Source organism: Barbus barbus (assembly GCF_936440315.1).
Source record: "Barbus barbus genome assembly, chromosome: 32".
Taxonomy (NCBI): domain Eukaryota; kingdom Metazoa; phylum Chordata; class Actinopteri; order Cypriniformes; family Cyprinidae; genus Barbus; species Barbus barbus.
In genome coordinates this window covers 12,476,428-12,498,964 of record NC_136760.1, presented here as the reverse complement: position 1 = coordinate 12,498,964, position 22,537 = coordinate 12,476,428, and the positions used below count along the sequence as shown (strand labels likewise).

General features: G+C 37.0%; 1 protein-coding gene across 3 annotated transcripts in view; it reads left to right on the top strand.

Moving 5' to 3' along the window:
* The window catches only part of LOC306852501 (retinoic acid receptor alpha-A), a 215,499-nt gene extending 193,132 nt beyond the window's left edge, over window positions 1-22,367 (top strand). For all 3 annotated transcript variants that reach the window (XM_079389394.1, XM_079389395.1, XM_079389396.1), the window contains 7 exons: window positions 5,297-5,445; window positions 8,881-9,022; window positions 17,858-18,018; window positions 19,192-19,368; window positions 20,196-20,400; window positions 21,247-21,405; window positions 21,524-22,367. In XM_079389394.1, coding sequence (XP_079245520.1) covers window positions 5,297-5,445; window positions 8,881-9,022; window positions 17,858-18,018; window positions 19,192-19,368; window positions 20,196-20,400; window positions 21,247-21,405; window positions 21,524-21,726 — 1,196 coding nt within the window. In that variant the 3' untranslated portion in view covers window positions 21,727-22,367. The remainder of the gene's footprint in view (window positions 1-5,296; window positions 5,446-8,880; window positions 9,023-17,857; window positions 18,019-19,191; window positions 19,369-20,195; window positions 20,401-21,246; window positions 21,406-21,523) is intronic.
* Window positions 22,368-22,537: the final 170 nt, after the last annotated feature.

The following is a 22,537-nucleotide window of genomic DNA, read 5'->3' as shown; positions in this document are numbered from 1 at the left end:
ATAATAAAATCATGTTGGATAAATGTGACCCTGGACCACAAAACCAGTTTTAAGTCACTGGGGTATATTTGTAGCAATAGCCAAAAATACATTGTATGGGTCAAATTTATCAATTTTTTATGCCAAAAAACATTAGGATATTAAGTAAAGATCATGTTCCATGAAGATATTTTGTAAATTTCCTACCGTAAAAATATTTTAAAACTTAATTTTTGATTATTAGTATTATTGCTAAGAACTTCATTTGGGCAACTTCATAATATTCAGATTTTTTTGCACCCTCATATTCCAGATTTTCAAATAGTTGTTTCTCGACCAAATATTGTCCTATCCTAACAAACAATACATCAATGGAAATATTATTTATTCAGCTTTCAGATGATGTATACATCTCAATTTTGAAAAAAATAAGACTTATAACTGGTTTTGTGGTCCAGGGTCTCACATAATAATTAATAAATTAATACTTTAATTTTTTTTTATAACATAATTATACTTATTTAATAATACAATAACAATTGTTGTTAGATAAAATGTAATTTATAAATAAAAACTAAAATAAAATTATAAATATATTAATAATAACAGATGCAATAATATATTAATAATTTAAAATATCTAAAAATAATTGTCAAAATTATTTATATTAAGTAAATTATAAAACTGAATAACAATATTAGTGTTAGATAAATATTATTAATAATACTATAATTAATTATAATGATATGAATATATCTAATTAATATTAAATAATAACTTGACAGAAAAATGAGCTAAAACTAAATATATTAATAGTAAATAGTAGTGGGGGGGTAGGAGTAGTATTTTATTTTTTTTTATTTTTTTTTCATTTTTAACGGTTTTATTAAGAGGTGTTTTACTGATTTATTCAAAAATGTATCGTCTGAATGTATTTTAGAATTTTTGTCTAGTGTAGATTTGAAACGTCTTTTATAAGTTTTTGTTAATTGTATACCTTGTGTAATTTATTCTGAGATCGCCATGAAAATGGCCATGATGCTGACATGGCGTTAAAAAGTGAATAAATAAATATTTATTTATTTTTGTTTGTTTGTTAATACTACCACTACTATGTTGAATACTACTACTGTTACTAAACGTGTAAGATGTTTGTAGTTCCCGCAGCACAAAAAGCAGGAAACCAAGCCAGTGCTGTCTGTTCACCTTCCCATCAGAAGGTGGTGGTGTTTAACAGTGTTCATCTCTTGTTTTGATGTGCAATGGCTGGCTAATTATCAGCAGCACAAATGTGTTACACATGCTTAATAAATGTGCTAAGATCATCTGTGTCTCTCTGACAGGAGCTCAGTTCCTTAGAGGAGCTGATTCAGGACATCTGTGTCTTTGATCTCTCTTGTAATGTTCCTAGTCACATACAGCGGTGCTGCAATGTGATGCTCCGGGACAGGGTTCAGGGTTAGGGATGCCTCCTAGATAAATGGGAAAGTCTGCCTTATTCAGCATCGTTTGGATTTAATTTGGGCTATTAAATGTTTAAAGCTTCTGAAAAACTATTTTCAGCATAGGTTTTAGGACTTTTTTTGAGACTGCCATGCTCTCAGTTGTTGAAGCCCTAAGACTTGCAAGAGCGGATTCCAAATCTTCAATACTTATCTTGCTGGATCTGTCTGCTGGTTTTGACACGGTTAACCACCAGATCCTACTGTCAACCCTATTGGTAAAGGGTATCTCAGGAGCCACACTCCAGTGGTTTGAGTCTTACCTCTCAGATAGGTCCTTCAAGGTATCTTGGAGAGGTGAGGCATCTAAGTCAACACATACTGGGGTGCCTCAGGGCTCAGTTCTTGGACCACTTCTTTTCTCTGTCTACATGGCATCACTACGATCTGTCGTTCAGAAAACATGGCTTTTTAAATCACTGCTATGCTGATGACACTCTGCTCTACCTCTCATTCCATCCTAATGATCCAACGATAGCTGCTTGCATCTCAGCTTGTCTAACAGACATTTCTTGCTGGATGAAGGACCATCATCTTTAACTCAACCTTGCCAAGACAGAACTGCTTGTGGTTCCAGCAAACCCATTGTTTCATCACAATTTCATCATTCAGTTTGGCACATCAACCATAACTCCTTCAAAAACAGCCAGAAACCTTGGAGTCATGATTGACGATCAGCTGACTTTCTCAGACCACACTGCTAAAAACTGCCCGGTCCTGCAGATTTGCTTTATTCAACATCAAGAAGATCAGGCCCTTTCTTTCGGAACATGCTTCACAACTCCTTGTTCAAGCTCTTTTTCTGTCCAGGCTGGACTATTGCAATGCTCTCTTGGCAGGTCTTCCAGCCAGTTCTACCAAACCTTTACAATTAATCCAGAATGTTGCAGCAAGATTAATTTTTAATGAACCAAAAATAATGCATGTCACACCGCTGTTTATCAATTTGCACTGGCTACCAATAGCTGCTCGCATAAATTTCAAGGCATAAATGTTTGCCTACAAAACCACTATTGGTTCTGCACCCCTTTACCTAAATTCATTACTTCAGACTTATGTGCCCTCTAGAAGCTTACGTTCTGCAAGTGAATGTCGCCTAATTGTGCCATCCCAAAATCACTTTCACAGACTTTTAAATTAAATGTTCCCCCCTGGTGGAATGACCTGCCCAAATCAATCCGAGCAGCTGAGTCCTTAGCCATCTTCAAGAATTGGCTAAAAACACATCTCTTCCATCTTCAACCCTCTAACTCTAGCACTCTCTATTCTAATTCTATTCATAAAAAATACAAACACTAGCTTTTCTAATATTTTTGTATTCTATTTGTTTTCTTTTTATTCACTAGACAATTAACAAAAGTAAAAAAGGCCTCTAACACTAGCTTGCTCTATTCTTTTTCTATTCTATCTGTTTTCTTTTTATTTATTATATAATTAAACAAAAAAAACTTGCTACATGTACTGCGTAAAGCTAACTGAGACTTATAGCACTTACATATTATTGCCCTTTTGTTGATTTTGATTGCTTCCATTGTAGGGGTCGACCGATATGTGTTTTTCAGGGCCGATACCGATTATTGCAGACCAAGTAGACCGATACCCGATATATTGAACCGATATGTCTGGTGTAAAAATGAAAATGAATGTCAAAATTAAGAATAACAAGGGCTCTGACAAAAACGGCCTTCCCTAGTGTTGGTTGCACTTCTTACTCTTGTCTTCCCCCATGCATCCATCTACAATAAGGGTAATATATAAAGAGAGAGTTAAAAGTGGGGCCACTGTATGCTTCATGATTAAGCCTATGAATACTAAATACTACAGCTAAACAGCTTGGGGAAATGTAAGTATTTGGCTTCAATAATTTACATGTTAGAAATGTATGTGTAATAGCATAACCTCTCATAATTCTTCATTAATTATGTTCGGTTGACTAAATCATAACCTACAAGAGGTGACTATTCAATTCATCATCTAATGCACATCAATTGATTAATTTAAAAAGCGCAATGTATATAATACGTGTAAATAATTGAATTGTCTTCATAGCTCCATTGTAGAAGTTGTGAAGAAGACCGCAACTATTTTAAACTATAACACTAATAGCCTGTTATAGGCTCACTTGGTTCAATAGCCTATTGAAATGTCCCAATTTCCGTCATCCTAATCTTGGCCTATGTGACAGTATCTTAATCTTGGCCTATGTGACAGTATCTTAGTCTTGGCCTATGTGACAGTAATTTCCATTAGTTTTCATTTACAGAGCAGTGCAAATGAAGGCATAAAACATTAATTTAATTTATATTTTAATCAAATGAGAGTTGACCTCTATTTTTTGGCAAACAAATGGGTTTACTATTAAAATTAAAACATGTAAGAAATAGCGTATTGTGTGATTGTTCTTTTAAACAAAAGTTGTAATAATTTAGTAGCATTAGTAAATAAACCGAACTTTTATTTTGACGGGTTGCCATGAGGACCTCTTAAGTTTCTGTAGCCAATTTATGATATGACGATCGTTTTACTCAAACGAAACAGTCAAATGCTCATGAAGTAACTCTCAGAGCAGTTCTGGAGATGATGTTCATGTATTTATGTCCTCATTTAGTGACATGGCAGATGTGGAATACACCGCGAGCGTCGCGCACTTCAGTGTGTGTGTGTGTCAAAACCGCGCGTCTGTGCCTTTCACATATACAGAGACACGCCGAACATGCAGAATTCATATTTAAATAGTCTTTTTGCAGCTTAATGTTTACAGATAGCCCATATCATGAGTCGATTTAAGTGTACTGACCTACTTTTGATTAATTCATCCAAACTTTGACTAATTCCGTGACTCCGCGTTATACAGTAAATTCCATATGACTGGATTCCGCGATTTCCCCCTGCGTTTCCCCCATCTCGGAAACCATAAATAGATAAAACTGAGGTTTTTACAACTTCAGTGTAGTGGATTGTAATTTATTGCAACTTGTGCAAGGTCTGCTGCTGCCTTTGAGAGATAACTGATACATAATGAAGCAGCACCAATTAGCAAGCGCTTTCGGTGTGAGAGCGCCTTTAGTCTTCCACTTGATTGGTAGGACTCCTGACTCTCAACAAATCAGATGCGCTGTGGGCGGAGACTGCTCTAGGCCACAGAGTGGTGAGTTCCGACAGGCTGCATCAGAGCCAAATAGCGCGTTTCAAAATTAAATAATTTTATCGGCACATCGGTTTTCTCAATACCACGACTGAGGTGCCCTTGAGCAAGGCACCGAACCCCCAACTGCTCCCCGGGCGCTGCAGCATGGCTGCCCACTGCTCCGGGTGTGTGTTCACGGTGTGTGTGTGTGTGTGTGTGTGTGTGCATTTGTTCACTACTCACTGCTGTGTGTGTGCACTTGGATGGGTTAAACGCAGAGCACCAATTTCGAGTATGGGTCACCATACTTGACAATACGTCACGATGACTTTTGAAAATGACCGATGCCGATTATCATAAAAATGCTTAATATCGGTGGCAATAATCGGCCAGGTCGATAATCGGTCGACCCCTATTCCATTGTCCTCTTTTGTACAGCATAAAAGCGTCTGCTAAATGACTAAATGTAAATGTTTTATTTTAATGAATATGCTTGACAAAAATAATATTGAAATTCATTTTAATTCAGAAATGAACATGTAGGTCATAGAAAAAGTGTGTTCAAGTCACAGTCTGATTGAATAGATTATTAATAGATTATTTAATGTATTTTTGAATACTGTAATAATAGACACACAAAGCAAAAAAATGTCATGTCATTGACCCATAAACTCTCTCTCTTTCACAGCTATCGAGACCCAGAGTACGAGTTCAGAGGAGATCGTCCCAAGCCCACCCTCTCCGCCCCCTCCTCCTCGCATTTATAAGCCCTGCTTTGTGTGTCAGGACAAATCTTCAGGGTACCACTATGGCGTCAGTGCCTGTGAGGGCTGCAAGGTGAGTGATGCGACCCGTTCTCATTCGACCCAAAGTAGCAACATTACTAGCTTAGCTTAGCTGTTTTCAAAATAGTTTCAGTTTTCCAGTAAGCCATTTTTCCCAAAAAGTAGAGAAGAATAACACAATACTGTTTATATACACACAGTATAGTAGTGTTAGTGAAGTACATGTAAACATAACTTGACAATACTTGGGCATTTTCACACTCACCCTTAAACATTCTTATGTAGTTGCTTATCACAGACATACATTTTTAAAAAGTAAGCATTTTCTAGTATAGGGATGTCTTTTACCGTTAAAATAGTTCTGTCGGGATTTACTAAAGAGGCGCAGTGACAAGTTAGAGCTGAAAAGGCGTGGACACATGTCGTTTTTGCGCCTGACCTTATGCACTTGTAGGAGTTTTCAGATGCAAAATTTATGGGAGGAGGGTATTAAAATGAACCACACAACGCCATTTACTAATGTTTGCGCTCGTCAAATTACTGGTATTTGCGCCATTCTTTAACACCTCCCCAAAAAAGCATGTCTTAAAGTAGGCTGTAATTTGCACTGCACTTGGTGGATTGCACTGGTCATTATGGAAATGATCTGGCTGTGTCTGTGTTCTTTAACTAGAATGAATCTGTACAAGTCCATCGCAATCCATTCAGATAGTTTTGAACATGTCACTTAAAACTTGTAGTGTAGCTATGTACAGTATTACTTGAACTACTATACCATACGAAAAGTTTACAAACAAATAGTTAGTACACTACAAGTTGCTAACAAAAAAGGGTTAACTATGCTAAAGCTAATGAAGGAGGTAGTGCTGCAGCCGTATTTTCCTATGTGTTTTTATTATGTTTTTAAAATTTTTGAGTAAAACATGGTCTCTAAATTTATGATTCTTGGACGTTTTGCTCTACAACGTAAATTACACACAACTATGGGCAAGATTTACTAAACGGCAAATTATCGTTAGAGCGCAATTCCATAAAATTGCAGATAGGAGGGGAAAATTCTGCAGGTGATTTACTGACAATGCGCACATTAACCATGCTGACCCCCTTATACACATTCCTTTTTCTCTGTTCTCAGTGTTAGACAGATTGTTTGCACAGATCTTTGGTAAGCAGATTGCAAAATACATTGTGACCCAGGACCACAAAACCAGTCTTAAGTCGCTGGGGTATATTTGTAGCAATAGCCAAAAATACATTGTACGAATCAAAATTATTGATTTTTCTTTTACGCCAAAAATCATTAGGATATTAAGTAAAGATCATGTTCCATGAAGTGTAATGTTTTTATACCGGTACAGAGAATTAAAACCTAATAATCACATCCACATTCCTCATAACAGGCTCATAATGGATAATTCTATAATTACCCCTCAGTTGAATGGATGTCAGATGAAGTTCAGACCACTTGAAGCGTGCAATAAGGATTTATTTAGGTACTGATAACTAGTTATTTAAGAATGAATTACTCCGAGACTGATTTAAAAGTTTAACGAATCCCCAATACAATGGTTTAGTTTTATTTAAATATACAGTAACTCATAAGCAAATAACAAAAAATAACAAACGAGAAGTCTTCACCACGCAATATGCCGGCCTCGTCCATCTCTGTCTTCAGCTCTTTATAGTCTTCCATCGCACGTGTCGTCTGTCTCCCCCCACTGTCTGTGTTGGTTTCAGTTCCTCGAGCCGACAGAGACCGTGACCCTTCACCCAGATACTACTTATGGTAAGGTTAACAGTTCAAATGCAAAATAACAACTTCCTCATTTGTTAGATAGCAAGCATGCCTATTGATATTTTAAACTATGGAAAAATTGTAACACCCCATATCACACATACATATTCGTAGATATAGGCGTCTAAACCACACACTTCATATATAGCAAATATGAATAACACCTCATGACTTGGTTTTAACTAGAAGCTCCATTCTGCAAGTGTAATTAACGAGTGCAAAACGCATCTCCTTGTCAACAACCATTTCTTTGTAAAGCAAGCATCATAAACATAGTATTAATAACTCCAAAGCAATTCATATTCGTGCTCTCCATATACAGCACATACTGGAAACATAACATCTTGACATTTATACTTCTGAAACCAAAAGTTTGAAGTTCCATTACTTCTAAATCATTTGTTAACATTTGCAACTCAGCAGAAAATCCACTCAAATGAATCATCTCTCATTTTCCCCATTATTCTTCTGTTTAAAGATTCTTGTTTTCTCATCAACTTCAGAATCTCTTTTAGCTTAACACAGATCTTTTGATTTTCCAGCTCTGCCTTTAGCCCTCTTGCGTCGTTCCTCTTTTTGTCTCTTCTTGTCATCCTTACTCTGGTAACTTCGGAGCCCCTGGTCTAAAAGATCGTGAAAATCAATTTCTGTTTTTTCTGATCGTCTTGTTTGATTAGTTGGGGATTGATCAGGAAATCACATAGTATTATAACCAATTGAATTTACATAAGATATTTTGTAAATTTCCTACTGTAAATATTTCAAAACTTAATTTTTGATTAGCAATATGCATTACTAAGAACTTCATTTGGACAACTTTAAAGGCGATTTTCAAATAGTTGTATCTCGGCCAAATATTGTCCTATCCTAACAAACCTTACATCAATGACAAGCTTATTTATTCAGCTTTCGGATGAAAATTTAACCTTATGACTGGTTACTCAGTTTTAGTAACTTAATCTGAATAGTTTGGAATATTTAGGGTAAGGGACTTGTTTTTATGTTAACAACCTGAATTGTATAAAATCAGTATCACATTTGCAATCGTGCTAATATTCGGGAAAACAGCACTCTTCTTCCTTGATTGATTGATTGCTTAACTATACCATATGTTATAAATATAGAAAAACAAGAACTCATACAAACAAACCTACAGTGGCCCAGTAGTGCACAACACAACGAAATTGCCCCAACACACCACACAGGACTAATTTTGTTGTGTTGTGCTAATTTGGCTGTATTGCAACATGCTTCTGTAGTGTTGTGCTAATTTCATGGTGTTGCAGCTTGCTTCTGCTTTGTTGAGGGGATTTACTTGTGTTGTGCACTATTGGGCCACCGTACAAACCTCACTGGCATTGCGTGAAAAAAATTCTGTGTGGTGTGAGAACAGTGTTGGGAGCCCTGGTTTTCAAAGACTGAGAAGAACTTACTTTAAGATGCTTTTTCAAGTTTAGATGTTCCTTTAAAGCTTTTTTAGATCTAATTGATCAGACCTAGAGTTTTTGCTGGTTGACTTTTAAAAAAATAAATAAAAATAACACCAGCAACACTTTACCATCATTGCTATGAGTTTTGTACGGGAAAAGCACCATGTGGAAGTTAAAATCTAGATGTTTTGACACATGACTGGCACTTTCTTGCATCTCTTGGAGTTTGTCTCACAGTCCTATTTGTGTTGTTTGTGTTTAGGGTTTCTTCAGGCGAAGTATCCAGAAGAACATGGTCTACACGTGCCACAGAGAGAAGAACTGCATCATCAACAAAGTCACCCGCAACCGCTGTCAATACTGCCGGCTGCAGAAGTGCCTGGAAGTGGGGATGTCCAAAGAATGTGAGCAATGCATCAGCAATACTCCCTCCACAGCTGAAGAACTCTTGCCAAAATATTAAATAGCAAGTAGCGATATAAGTACGCACACACACACACACACACACACACACTCACAGTCAGTGCCTCCCTCTGGCTATACCAGAACACGTCTCCACACTGCTAGGTGCTGTCATACTTGAGAAGTTAATTGGGACAAGTGAGAAAATACACACACATACACACACACACTCACAGGTCTACAGCAGAAGTTGTGGATGTGTGTTTGTTCAGAAATCGTCCAGACAGATTTGACACGCTCTCACCATCCAAGTGGATGTGTCCCCACTGCAGCAAGAGACATCAAATAGTGCATTTTATATATTTTATAACTATTTAATTTATTATGATGAATAATTATTAGTTATGCACGAAAATGCTTTTTTTTTTTTTTTTTACTAAAACAAAATGATTGTAATCAAGCCTAAAACAAAATCAAATGTATTTAATCTATTTAAAAAATAAACACTCAAATAAAGTTGCACACACTAAAATAAGAACATTTCTATTAAACTTTTAAAAATTTTAAAAACTTTTGAAATATTTAAACAAGAAATACGAAATTGTATTTAATGCTTTTTTTTTTTTTATGAAATATTTAAATATTAAAATGGTGGCTGTAATAACTTGTTTTATATACACTTTATTCAAACAGATTAAATAATTGTTGTAAATATAAATTGTTGATGTAATATATAATATTAAGTTCCTTCAGTGATCATGTGCATGTCAAGCTTGACATTATGGACAAGTCTGACAGATACATGCACATGGATATCTAGCAGGCATCGTGGTGAGATTCTGTTGCCATTCAGATGACCCATCAAATCATTCACAATGACAGGACACGTGCTCGTTTCATTAATGTGAGTTCATATGAGTTCAAACCTCTTGACTCTGTGGTACATTTACAAAATGATGCACAGCAGCATTTTCACACTTCACTTCCTGCATACATTTGAAAGCACACAACATCTGTAATAAAACACACACACACATGCATTGATTTTTAGCACAACATGCTGGGTTCTCTCTGCTCCAAATGCATTTGACTCACAACTCATCTGCCGCTGCTGAGGAGGACGAGAGATTGTGAAATAAGAGGAGTGGAGAACGCGGGAGCGGAGGGAGGAAACATTGACATTATCTTTTCATTGAATTTCATCTTTGTGATGGACGATCTGCCAGCGCTTTAATTTTCTCCTCTCAAATTATCCCTGTCAAGAGCCTCAAGCACACATGCACACACACACACACACTTCCTGAACCAGACGTATGTGAGCATTAAGGCCTGTTCACACCAAAACAAATGTTTGTCATGAAAATTTGTTGAGATTTAAACATTTTCATTTGAATCAGCAATTCTTAATGCATACGTTCAGACTGACATGAACATTTGCCTGTTGTCGATGTAACAGAGGGGTTCTAAAGTCTTTTCCATCACACTGTGAAGAAAACAGCCGACCAATAAGATTTGCGCTTTTGGTCATGTGCCAGCAGCCGCTGCTGTTACAGAAAACTATGACTTGGTGGCACTTAGTGGATATTGAGCGACTGTTGTTTTTATGTTTGATATTGGAATTAAGGCTGCAAGCATTGTTTTTTGATCCATTAAACTATAGATTTTTTGTTTTGATTAGTCAAATAATCAAGTATTTTTTTTTTATTATTATTCAATTCTGTTTTAAAGCTTTACGTATGAATACTTAATTGACATGCAGGTTTGAGTATTTGTAGTAGATGAAACTGCGCCTCTGATTCACACGCAGACTTCATATCTAAATTTAGTCTATAATATTCACACGCATTAGTCCATATTGCGATTTTATTAAAGGGGTCATATGATGCGATTTTCAAGTTTTCATTTGTCCTTGGAGTGTTACAAGCTGTTTGTGCATACAGTCGTGGTCAGAATTATTGGTGATTATTGGTTATTTGTGAATTTTTTTAAATAAAAAATCAAAAGGATTACGAATACAGATTAATTTTCACAGCCTTCTTCGATCATATTTACCAAGGGTGCCAATAATTCTGACCATGACTGTATATCTGTAGTTGCAAAGACTAAACACAAAGAGGTATTCTTTATAAAAGTTAAGACTCATCCGTGCCTTCCTAAAATCCTCATTTAAACACGTCCCCACAAATCTGACATCACTGTGTTGGAAGAGATACATAACACCGTACAACTGTTTACGCAAAGAAAGAAGGCGTAACTATTATTCATGCTGTAGTATTGTTGCTGGTACCACCATGTTGTGGAGACGCCGTGTGTTTGCAAATATGGTAAAGAGCATAACAATTCCATCACACACTTGAGGTATTCAGCCAATCACAAGGCACTAGATAGCGTGCCAATCAGAGCACACCTCGCTTTTCAGAACGATGAGCTTTGTAAAAATCAACACGTTTCAGAAAGGCGATGCAGAGAGGAGAAATAATTAAAGGGTTAGTTCACCCCACAATAAAAATTCTGTCATTAATTATTCACCCTCATGTCGTTCCAAACCCGTAAGACCTTTGTTCATCTTCGGAACACAAATTAAGATGTTTTTGATGAAATCGGAGAACTATCTGACACTCCATAGACAGCAACACAACTGAAATTTTTCCAGGTCCAGAAACGTAATAAATACATCGGTAAAACTGTCCATGTGACATCAACTTCAGTTTTGCGACGCTACGAGAATACTTTTTTTTTTTTTTTTTTGGCACAAAGAAAACAAAAAATACATAATTTACTCAACCATTCTTCTCTCCCGAGTTACGTCGTCCGCCATTTTAGAGAGCATCACAACGCATACGCACCCTTTACCCTAAGCATAAACAACGCTTAATATGCAGATTACGTTCATGCGCAAGCTTTCCCCCCGAACCTAAACAACACTGATTATGTGAAATACATTCATAGGTACTCTCCAAAATGGCAGAAAACGTAACTCGGGGGAGAAGAATGGTCGAGTAGATTATGTAATTTTTGTTTTCTTTGCACAAAAAAAAAAAAGTTTTCTCGTAGCGTCGCAAAACTGAAGTTGAGCCACTGATGTCACATGGACAGTTTTACCGATGTATTTATTACGTTTCTGGACCTGGGAACATTTCAGTTGTGTTGCTGTCTATGGAGTGTCAGATAGTTCTCCGATTTCATCAAAAACATCTTATTTTGTGTTCTGAAGATGAATGAAGGTCTTACGGGTTTGGAACGACATGAGGGTGAGTAATTAATGACAGAATTTTCATTTTATGGTGAACTAACCCTTTAATGTACGGAATGTGGAAAATAAGGTGTTTTTTTAACCTTAAACCGGCTACACGCATTGCATTAGGCAAGGCAAGGCAAGTTTATTTATATAGCACATTTCATACACAGTGGTAATTCAAAGTGCTTTACATAAAAGAAAGTGAAATAGACATTAAAATCAATAAAAACATGGAAATAAAAATAATAAAAACAAGGAATTTTAAAATGATATAGAAAATGATTTAAAATAAATTTAAAGAAAATGATTATACCAAAAATTAATTGCAGTCAGTTCGGACATATAGCACAGTGCTCATTCAACAAATGCACAGTTAAACAGATGAGTTTTGAGTCTTGATTTAAATGTGGCTAATGTTTTAGCACATCTGATCTCTTCTGGAAGCTGGTTCCAACTGCGGGCCGCATAATAGCTAAAAGCAGACTCCCCTTGTTTTGTGTGAACCCTTGGTATTTCTAACTGACTCGATCCTAATGATCTGAGTGGTCTGTTTGGTTTATATTCAGTGAGCATATCAGCAATATATTTAGGTCCTAGGCCATTGAGTGACTTATAAACGAGTAAAAGTACTTTAAAATCAATCCTAAATGTAACTGGAAGCCAGTGTAACGACCTGAGGACTGGTGTGATATGCTCAGATTTTCTGGTTCTAGTCAGAATCCTGGCAGCAGCGTTCTGGATGAGCTGCAGTTGTCTAATGGTCTTCTTGGGAAGGCCGGTGAGGAGACCATTACAGTAATCCGCCCTGCTGGTGATAAAGGCATGAACAAGTTTCTCCAAGTCTTGATTGGAAACAAAACATCTAATTCTTGCAATATTTTTGAGATGATAGTATGCTGATTTAGTTATTGCTTTGACATGACTACTAAAACTAAGGTCTGTCTCCAGAATCACCCCAAGATTTCTGACTTGATTTTTAGTTGTTTGACCCCTAGAGTCAAGGTATGCATTCACCTTGAGAACTTCATCTTTGTTTCCAAATGCAATGATTTCAGTTTTCTCCTTGTTTAACTGAAGAAAGTTCTGGCACATCCAACTGTTAATTTCATCAATGCATTGGCAGAGGGAGTCAAGGGGGCTGTAGTCATTTGGAGATAAGGCTAGGTAAATCTGGGTATCATCAGCATAGCTGTGATAGGCAATTTGGTTCTTCCTCATTATCTGACTTAGTGGGAGCATATACAGGTTAAACAAGAGCGGTGCAAGAATTGAGCCTTGTGGGACTCCACATGTCATGGCCGTCCACTTAGACTTATGCTCTCCTATACTCACATAATAACCTCTCCCTTCTAAGTATGACCTGAACCATTTGAGTGCCATCCCAGAAAGCCCGACCCAGTTTTCCAGTCTCTCTAAAAGTATGTTATGATCGACAGTGTCAAACGCAGCACTAAGATCTAGTAGTACCAGCACTGATATTTTGCCAGAATCAGAATTGACGCGAATATCATTTATTATCTTAACGAGTGCTGTCTCTGTGCTGTGATGTGCTCGGAAACCAGATTGAAAATTGTCCAGGTATCCATTTGACTTTAAGTAGTTGTTCAGCTGATTAGAAACTACCTTTTCAATTATCTTACCTATGAAAGGAAGATTTGATATGGGTCTATAGTTGCTCAACATGGTGTTATCAAGATTGCGCTTTTTCAGAAGGGGCTTAACAACTGCAGTTTTAAGGGAGTTTGGAAAAGTCCCAGAAAGAAGTGAGGCGTTCACCACTTCTAAGAGATCAGCTTCTAAACAGTTAAGCACATTTTTGAAAAAGGATGTGGGAAGTGTGTCAAGATAGCAGGTTGAAGATTTAAGGTGCTGTACTATTTCTTCCAAAATTTTGTTATCAATTTCTTTAAAAACACACATAGTCACTTCTTTTTGAAATTGCGGTCGAATCTGTGTGACCTCTGCATAACTTGAGGATGTGCCAATCTCCTTTCTGATATTATTGATCTTCTCAGAAAAGAAGGAAGCAAACTCATTGCATTTGCTGTCGGAGAGCATTTCACTGGGAATCTGACTTGGGGGGTTTGTCAGTCTCTCAACAGTCGCAAAAAGAGTGCGGGTGTTGTTTAAGTTACTGTTTATAAGGTTTGAAAAGAAAGTCTGTCTAGCTGTGGCTAGTTCCACATTGAAAGCATGAAGGCTGTCTTTATAGATGCTATAGTGAATTTCGAGTTTCGTCTTCCGCCACATCCGCTCAGCTTTTCTGCATTGTCTTTTCATGCTCTGAACTGCTGTTGATTTTCTCCAAATTGATTTCTGTTTCCCCGTCTTCTTGCTGACATTTATCGGGGCAATATCATCAATAACATTCTTAATTTTTGAGTTAAATGACTCCAGGAGAAGATCAACAGAGTCTGCAGAAATGCTTGGTGTTAATGATATTGCCTCCATAAATAGTGCACTAGTGTTCTCGTTAATGCATCTCTTTCTGATAGAGACAGATCTAGATTCAGTGGTGACCGAGATCAATATATCAAAGAAAATACAGAAGTGATCAGATAGTGCTACATCCTTAATTACAATGGATGAGATGTTTAGACCTCTACTGATGAGTAAATCTAGAGTGTGTCCACGATTGTGTGTTGGTCCGTGCACATGCTGACTCAGGTCAAAAGTGTTTAAAACAGTTATAATTTCTTTTGTAGTTTTGATTTCTGCATTATCTATGTGAATATTAAAATCCCCTGCAATAGCAAAACAGTCAAACTCTGAGGAAATCATTGATAACAGTTCAGTGAAATCATCAACAAAGGCTGGAGAATATTTTGGAGGCCTGTAAATAATGATAAACAGGGTGCGTGGAGCACCTTTCAGCACAATACCTAGGTATTCAAAAGATGAATACTGACCAAATGACATTTGCTTGCACTGATAAACATCTTTAAACAGAGCAGCTACACCTCCACCTCTCCTAACAGTCCTGCAGACACTTATAAAATTAAAGTTAGGAGGGGCTGTTTCAGTGAGGACTGTTGAACTGCAGCCGTCTTCTAACCATGTTTCATTTAAAAACATAAAATCCAGGTTGTTTGTGGTTATTAAATCGTTGATCAGAAATGATTTATTTTTAAGTGAGCGAATGTTTAAAAATGCTAACTTGATGGAATTACATTTTGTCTCTACAGCAATCTTAGATTGATGCATTATAGGCCGCAGGTTAGATGGGTCAGCCGTACGGCTTGAGAAGGCCTTAGACTTTCTATTGCTTAATAAAACAGAAATAGAGGAGGCTACAGGCACACTGGGTTCCCGCTTGTTCTGTAAACATTTGTGAATGTTGCTGCTAATATAGCGGGGACCCGATACACATCACTGAGAGCTGTTATCAGTTGTTTTTACACCAAATACACAAAATAATGTTATTTTTTTGCATCGCCATATGACCCCTTTACGTTTACAGCCCTACTTTTGATTTATTCATACAAAATTAGCCAAATTCCATGATATTCCACTTTACATAGTGAATTCCATTTTAATGAGTGGATTATGCTTCCGTGTTTCCCGCATCGCTGAAATCATGGTCCTCCTTCAGCATGTTTTTGAAGATGATAATGAATCTTACCAAAACAATCTAATTGAATCATGATTTCAATTGCATCATTTTAGTAATGAATAGTAATTGAATCATTCGCAGAGCAGATATTTACACCCCTATCAGTGTATTAGTTGATATTTACACCGTCTATATTTTTGTGTGTATTATTTTAGCAGTTATGTAATGAGATCACAATACACCGGCCCAAAAACCTCTTCGCAGGTGCATTAACGTAGGCACTTAAGTTCAATTTCACACATTTTTTCAGTCTGAAAGGCATCAAGCACACTTCATATTGCAGCTCTGCTTTACTGTACTATTTTAATAGTACAGACATGTACTATATTGTATGTAGCTCTGTTGAATGTCTATTGGCCCCTTGGGTTTGTTAATGCCACTGTGACTCAAGAACGCATGTTAAGTATATACACCTGAACTGTGTACTTGGCATTTGCATACTTGTGTAGGTGGCGTTTCTAGCCATATCGTCACCGATTGCAGTGTGTAAAAATCACAAAATACTGCTGGAGAAAGAGATGTTTCTTGCTCTCTCTCTTTCTCGCTGCAGGTCTCTCAGTAACGCTTGTGCATGAGTGATGGTACAGCCAGGCTAATAGTTCTTTAATGACTTCATTAAATTGTGTTTTGCGGCTTATGATCGCTGTGCCAATCTGTCATAGGGGCTAATGTAGGCACGTTAAGAGAGCCCACTTTTATTTAGGAATTAATTCCGTAATAAATAATGCCATGGAATTACAGTTTGTGTGTGTGTGTGTGTGTGTGTGTGTGTGTGTGTGCGCGTGTCATATAATGAGATTAAATTAGCTCTGGGTCTAATGACACCTGTGGTGATCTATCAGCATTATGTATGACTTCATCCACCCGCTCTATTCATCAAACTACTAACACACACCCTGCAGAGAGAGAGAGCGAGAGAGAGAGAATGTGTTTGATATGGTACTGATGGTGGGGGTGTGATGACATTTCTGCTTCCTGTCCTTTTTCATCCTTTAACACTTTTTTTCTCTTTCTCGCCTATCCTCCCCTCATGGTTTGTCTTCACAGATGTGATGTGTTGGCTCTAACACGTTTCCTCTATCTGTCTGTCTGTCTCATCTCACTCCATTACTGCTGCTTACTGCATCTCAAACAGCCTTTCACTGCTACTCATGCAAGTTTTCTCTCTTTTTCTCCATCTCATCACTCTTTCTTTCCTAGCTGTCTTCTTGTCATCTCTTTTCATTTCTCCCCTCTTCATTTCTTTCTAAAATGGCATGGCAACACATCTCACTGGGATAGCAAACTGATGGTTAAATGGTTAAATATTGTAAAATACACCAATGTTCAATAAATAGTAGTAAAAGTAATCGTACTGGTAGTAGTAGTAATAATAATAAATGCATGTTCTTTTCGGCCCACTTCATTTTCTCCTACAAGTCACTGATACCTACAGTGTGTTATCATACAATTTATGATAAAATGCTATTAAATGATTTTAGAATGCAATATTATAAACAACACCCATGTTCAATTAAAAATAACTTCTTAATAATATCATATTTTATTGTTATTATTATTATTATTGCGCTAATAGTGCTTGATAAAAATATTATTCGATTTAATAAAAAATATTCTAAAATTAATTTTATTATTATTATTATTATTATTTCTGTATGCAAAGCACATGCAACTTAATATTTTTAATGAGAGGGCGAAAAGTTACAAGTTACATGGTGTAAGATTCTTTACTAAATGTTACAGTTCTTACAGAAACATGATTTAATTCAACTTTTTTTGGTACAATTCATTGTAACAGCTTAATAACAGCTTAATATATCTGTGTCAGAAGTAGATCATGATCTACATCTTTGAATGTCATCTGAAGATCAAGAATTTTTCTTAAAAAGAAGAATAATTAAGAATCATTAAAACAGATATTAGAATCTGCACAATCAATATTGATATGTGCAATCAATATTGTCGTTTGCCTTTTTGTCTGTGCAGCGGTGAGGAATGACAGGAATAAGAAGAAGAAAGAAGAGAAAAGGCCAGAATGCACAGAAAGCTACACGCTGAGCCCAGACACAGAGCAGATGATTGACAGAATCAGGAAAGCCCACCAAGAGACCTTCCCCTCTCTCTGTCAGCTCGGCAAATACACCACGGTAAGAGCGTGTGAGGGCTGAATCTTATACTTTTTGTATACGATTCCCTATTTGTGATGGATTTTCTTTTTGCTGTTTGTAACCCATTTCTTTATTGTATTTTTCAACATTGTCATTCAAAAATGTTCACAGACATCACTGTGTGGCATTTTTCTTTCATTTGCACGTTTCAGTAAATATATATGTAGGAAAATATTGCTGTTTGTTATGATGTGTTACATTTGTTCATATAAATGAAAAAGATTAAATGCACTATCATTCAGGGATGTGATTTTTCTGTATATTTATACACATTACTGTGATTTCCTACCTGAGAAGGTAGAAATGGCCTTAAACAATTGCAGAACAAACTGCTGCTGAGTTTTTCAATTCACTTAATAAACACAGTCTAACACGCACACCTCATTTCGCAGCAAATGCTGCTTCACATGAACTCCATCTCAGCAAATGCTGTAAATATGAAAATGTAAAATGTGCAAAGATAAAAGCCAAAATAAAAACACTTGTTTAATGAGTGAAAGCAAATAAATGAAGACAGCCATAAATAATCATCTTTAGTTATTATTGTAATTTCACTGTAAATTACATGTAAATTATTATTATTAAGAATTTTTTTGCCTCTCTTTAATCATGTCTGATCGCTCTTCCTTGAATTCACTTAGTATTTCTAACTATTTTTGACTTTTTTTTTTTTTTTACATTCAAATTTTAAACCTGCTTGGCAACATTGTTTTAAATGATGGTTAAAATATTAAGATCAATAAGAAATATCCAAAGATATGGATTAAATATCATCAAAAGGCTGATTGATAAATATTGACATACTTTAGCCATATCACCAGCCCTATTGAAATCATTGGAATACATGTGATGCAGCATTTTGACTTCTTCACAACCCAATAACTTCTTCATCTGTGAGGATATGACCTTGCTGTTTTGGCTCTGTATTGGTTTTTAATTAAAGAGCTGATACTAAATGATGAATCAATACTGTAACTACAGATATGTGTCAGTTTGTCAATAACTCCCAGAACTCTGCGCTGATTCTGCTTCTGTTTACAAGCAGACTTCACTAAAGCTGACAGCCAGAGTTCATGGGCCACTCTTTCAGCCTTTATGGATGCGGTTATTAAACATTTACCATAGCTGAATTTTGTCTCTCTCTGTGTATAGAGTAACAGCTCGGAGCGGCGTGTGTCATTGGATGTGGATTTGTGGGATAAGTTCAGCGAGCTCTCCACCAAGTGCATCATAAAGACGGTGGAGTTTGCCAAGCAGCTGCCGGGATTCACCACCCTCACCATCGCAGACCAGATCACACTGCTGAAGGCCGCTTGCCTCGACATACTGGTGAGAACACACTCTGAACCTGACTTTTGCTAAGCCTGCACTGGCTCAGACAGCAGGTTACGTTACGTCACTGAAGCTGAATACATACATTTGGCCTGTTGAAGGTTCAAATCCCACAAGCATTCCCTTGTGAAAAAATGTGTTTAATTATACTGCCTGTACACTAGTAATGTACTTCTTTTAAAATGATAGAAGTTAAAAGGTAACTTAAAGGATTAGTTCACCCAAAAATGAAAATTCTGTCATTAATTACTCTCATGTCGTTCCAAACCTGTAAGACCTTCGTTCATCTTTGGAACACAAATTATGATATTTTTGATGAAATCTGAGAGCTTTCAGACGTTGCAAGGACATTGGTAAAACAGACACGACACGACAAATCCCCGACAGTAAACTGCTGCCGCGTTCTATTTATGACATTGACACAAATTTCAAATGACTTTCAATGGTCGCTTTGTCGAGTCCAGTGTAGACAGAACGCAACAGGACAGCTGTCGTGTCCGGAGTAGACAAAAGCCAAAAGGCCAAAGCTTTTCGACAAAAAAGTTTTTTTTTCGACAAAGCCGCCTTTTGTTCTGCAGACGTTTTCCTCTTTTGCTTTTTATCCGGCATCTCTATCTTTCTGTCGTCGCTCAGCTCGGCCAATGTCCGTCATTTGCACTGATTACCACTCTCTCTCTTCGCATCATGAGTAGACACGCCCTTTACTGCTGATTGGCTACAAGTTTGTTTTGGTACTGGCCCGACTCAGTTTTCTAAAGTGTTTTTGTAAAAATGTATACCCCACCTTTAAGGCCAACACATCTCCTCTCTGTTTTTGTTTTTAGATTCTAAGGATCTGTACCCGTTACACACCTGAGCAAGACACCATGACTTTCTCTGATGGATTAACGCTGAACCGAACGCAGATGCACAACGCTGGCTTCGGTCCATTAACAGACCTGGTGTTTGCCTTCGCCAATCAGCTACTACCGCTAGAGATGGATGATGCAGAGACGGGACTGCTCAGTGCTATTTGCCTGCTCTGTGGAGGTACAGTACACACACACACGCTGTGTATTATGACCTATGGGCTGCTTATTAAAGATGCTGTTATTTTTACATATAATTGTGCTTTTAAAAGACTTGCCAGTATTAGTTAGTGCATTTGACAATAGATGTTATGTAATAGGTAAATGCAATAGGTCTTTTTTGGTGTGCCTTGCATACATAAAGGTTACATACTGTGCACAGTGTAATATGCTGGAGAAATATATATTATTTAAATAATTAAGACTGTTTTAATGTAAGAAGTCTCAGAATTACCAAGGCTGTATGTATTTGATGAAACAAAGTAAAAACCAAAACATTGTGAAATATTATAAAAGAACTGCTTTCTATTTAAATATATTTCTAAATGCTAATTATTCCTGTGATAGCAAAGCTGAATTTTCAGCAGCCATCAGTCTTTAGTGTCACATGATCTTTCCATGTTTTTTGATACATGGAACTCTAGTGCCATCCAGTGTTTGGTGGTGGTATTGCATCTGCTCCCATATAGTGAATATATATATATTTTATGATCTCATGAAAACATGGCCAGGTCGTATTTGACCACAAAGCTAAAAAGTAAAAAAAAAAAAAAAAAAAAAAGTAGAATTATTAAAATTATTTTTAAAGAAACAAATGTATTTGTGATGTAAAATCTTCATAATTAATCATGAATGTGATTGATGTCATAATTGAATGTCATGAATGAAGTTCTTGACCGGTTTCTTAAGATTCACCTCTAAAAGTATCCATCTCCATGATTTTGCTCAATCTGAATGTGTGCCTATAAGCTCTCAACCTATAAACTTAGAGAGCTAAATGTGAAGTGGTGTTCGTTGGTTTGTGCAGATCGGCAGGACCTGAAGGAGGCTGATAAGGTGGACATACTGCAGGAACCGCTGCTGGAGGCACTGAAGATCTACGTGAGGAACAGGAGGCCACACAAACCTCATATGTTCCCTAAGATGCTGATGAAGATTACAGACCTGAGGAGCATCAGTGCCAAGGGTGAGTCCCATTCCTGGATGAGTTCTAATCCTTACTTGTCCATTTTACTGCAAGAAAAATTCATGTGCAACTACATGACATTAAAATGAAAACAAAATTAATTTTCCATGTCTTACAGGGGCAGAGCGTGTGATCACCTTGAAGATGGAGATTCCCGGCTCCATGCCTCCTCTCATCCAGGAGATGTTGGAGAACTCTGAGGGTTTGGAGAGTTCCTCAGGTGGGATCAGTTCACGGGCCTCCGGCGCTCCTCCAGGCAGTTGTAGCCCCTCCCTTTCTCCAAGCTCCACCCAGAGCAGCCCACCCACACAGTCACCATGACAGCCTTCATTGCCGCCATCATTAGCCACTTACCGACTACTGTGTGCCCTCCCCGACACGACAAAAGCACGCGCTCATATTGTCGCTCCTCTGCCCGTGTTCCTCAGAGACTAAGGGGGGGATCAAAGGTGTGTTGCCGGAATTTTGTTGTTTTCTTTCCTCAGATCAGACTGTGATTGTATTCCTCCTCGATTTCGCCACTCCTTTGCTGAGTCCCTTTGGATGAAGGGAGGAAAACCGCCTGAGGGGGAAGACAAAATGCGCAAAAATGAATGGACAAACGTGTAGAAGGAATTAAAGGACTTTTCTTCTGTTTCGATTTGTATGGCCTGGACTTCTGTTTCAAATGACCGGAGACTGATTTCCTACAAACTAAAAATATATATAAATATATAGAGAGAAAATGTGGAATGACTGAGTGGATGTGGATGATTGAGAACAGAATGCAATGTGGACTTGATGTAAAGATGCAAATGTATTTCCTCACTTTTTCTCTTTATGCCTGTGAAAGGGCAGAGAGTGAATTGTTTTATTTCAGACTGAAGATGAAGCTTTTCATGGAGAAAAAACATTGAAAAGTCTATTCATTTCCACTCACAAAATTGTGCACAGAAGATATAAAAATGGTCGCAACAAACACCATTTGTGTGATGTGTTCTTCTTGCTCTTTGTGTCTTTTAAGTTACTAGCAAATGCCTCATTTCAGGCATTCATATAACTCGATTCATATAATATTTTAATACAGTGTTTTGCTTAATAATTGGGAAATAAAGTATCAAAAAAGCTGTTTAACAGGCACACAACGTTTTTT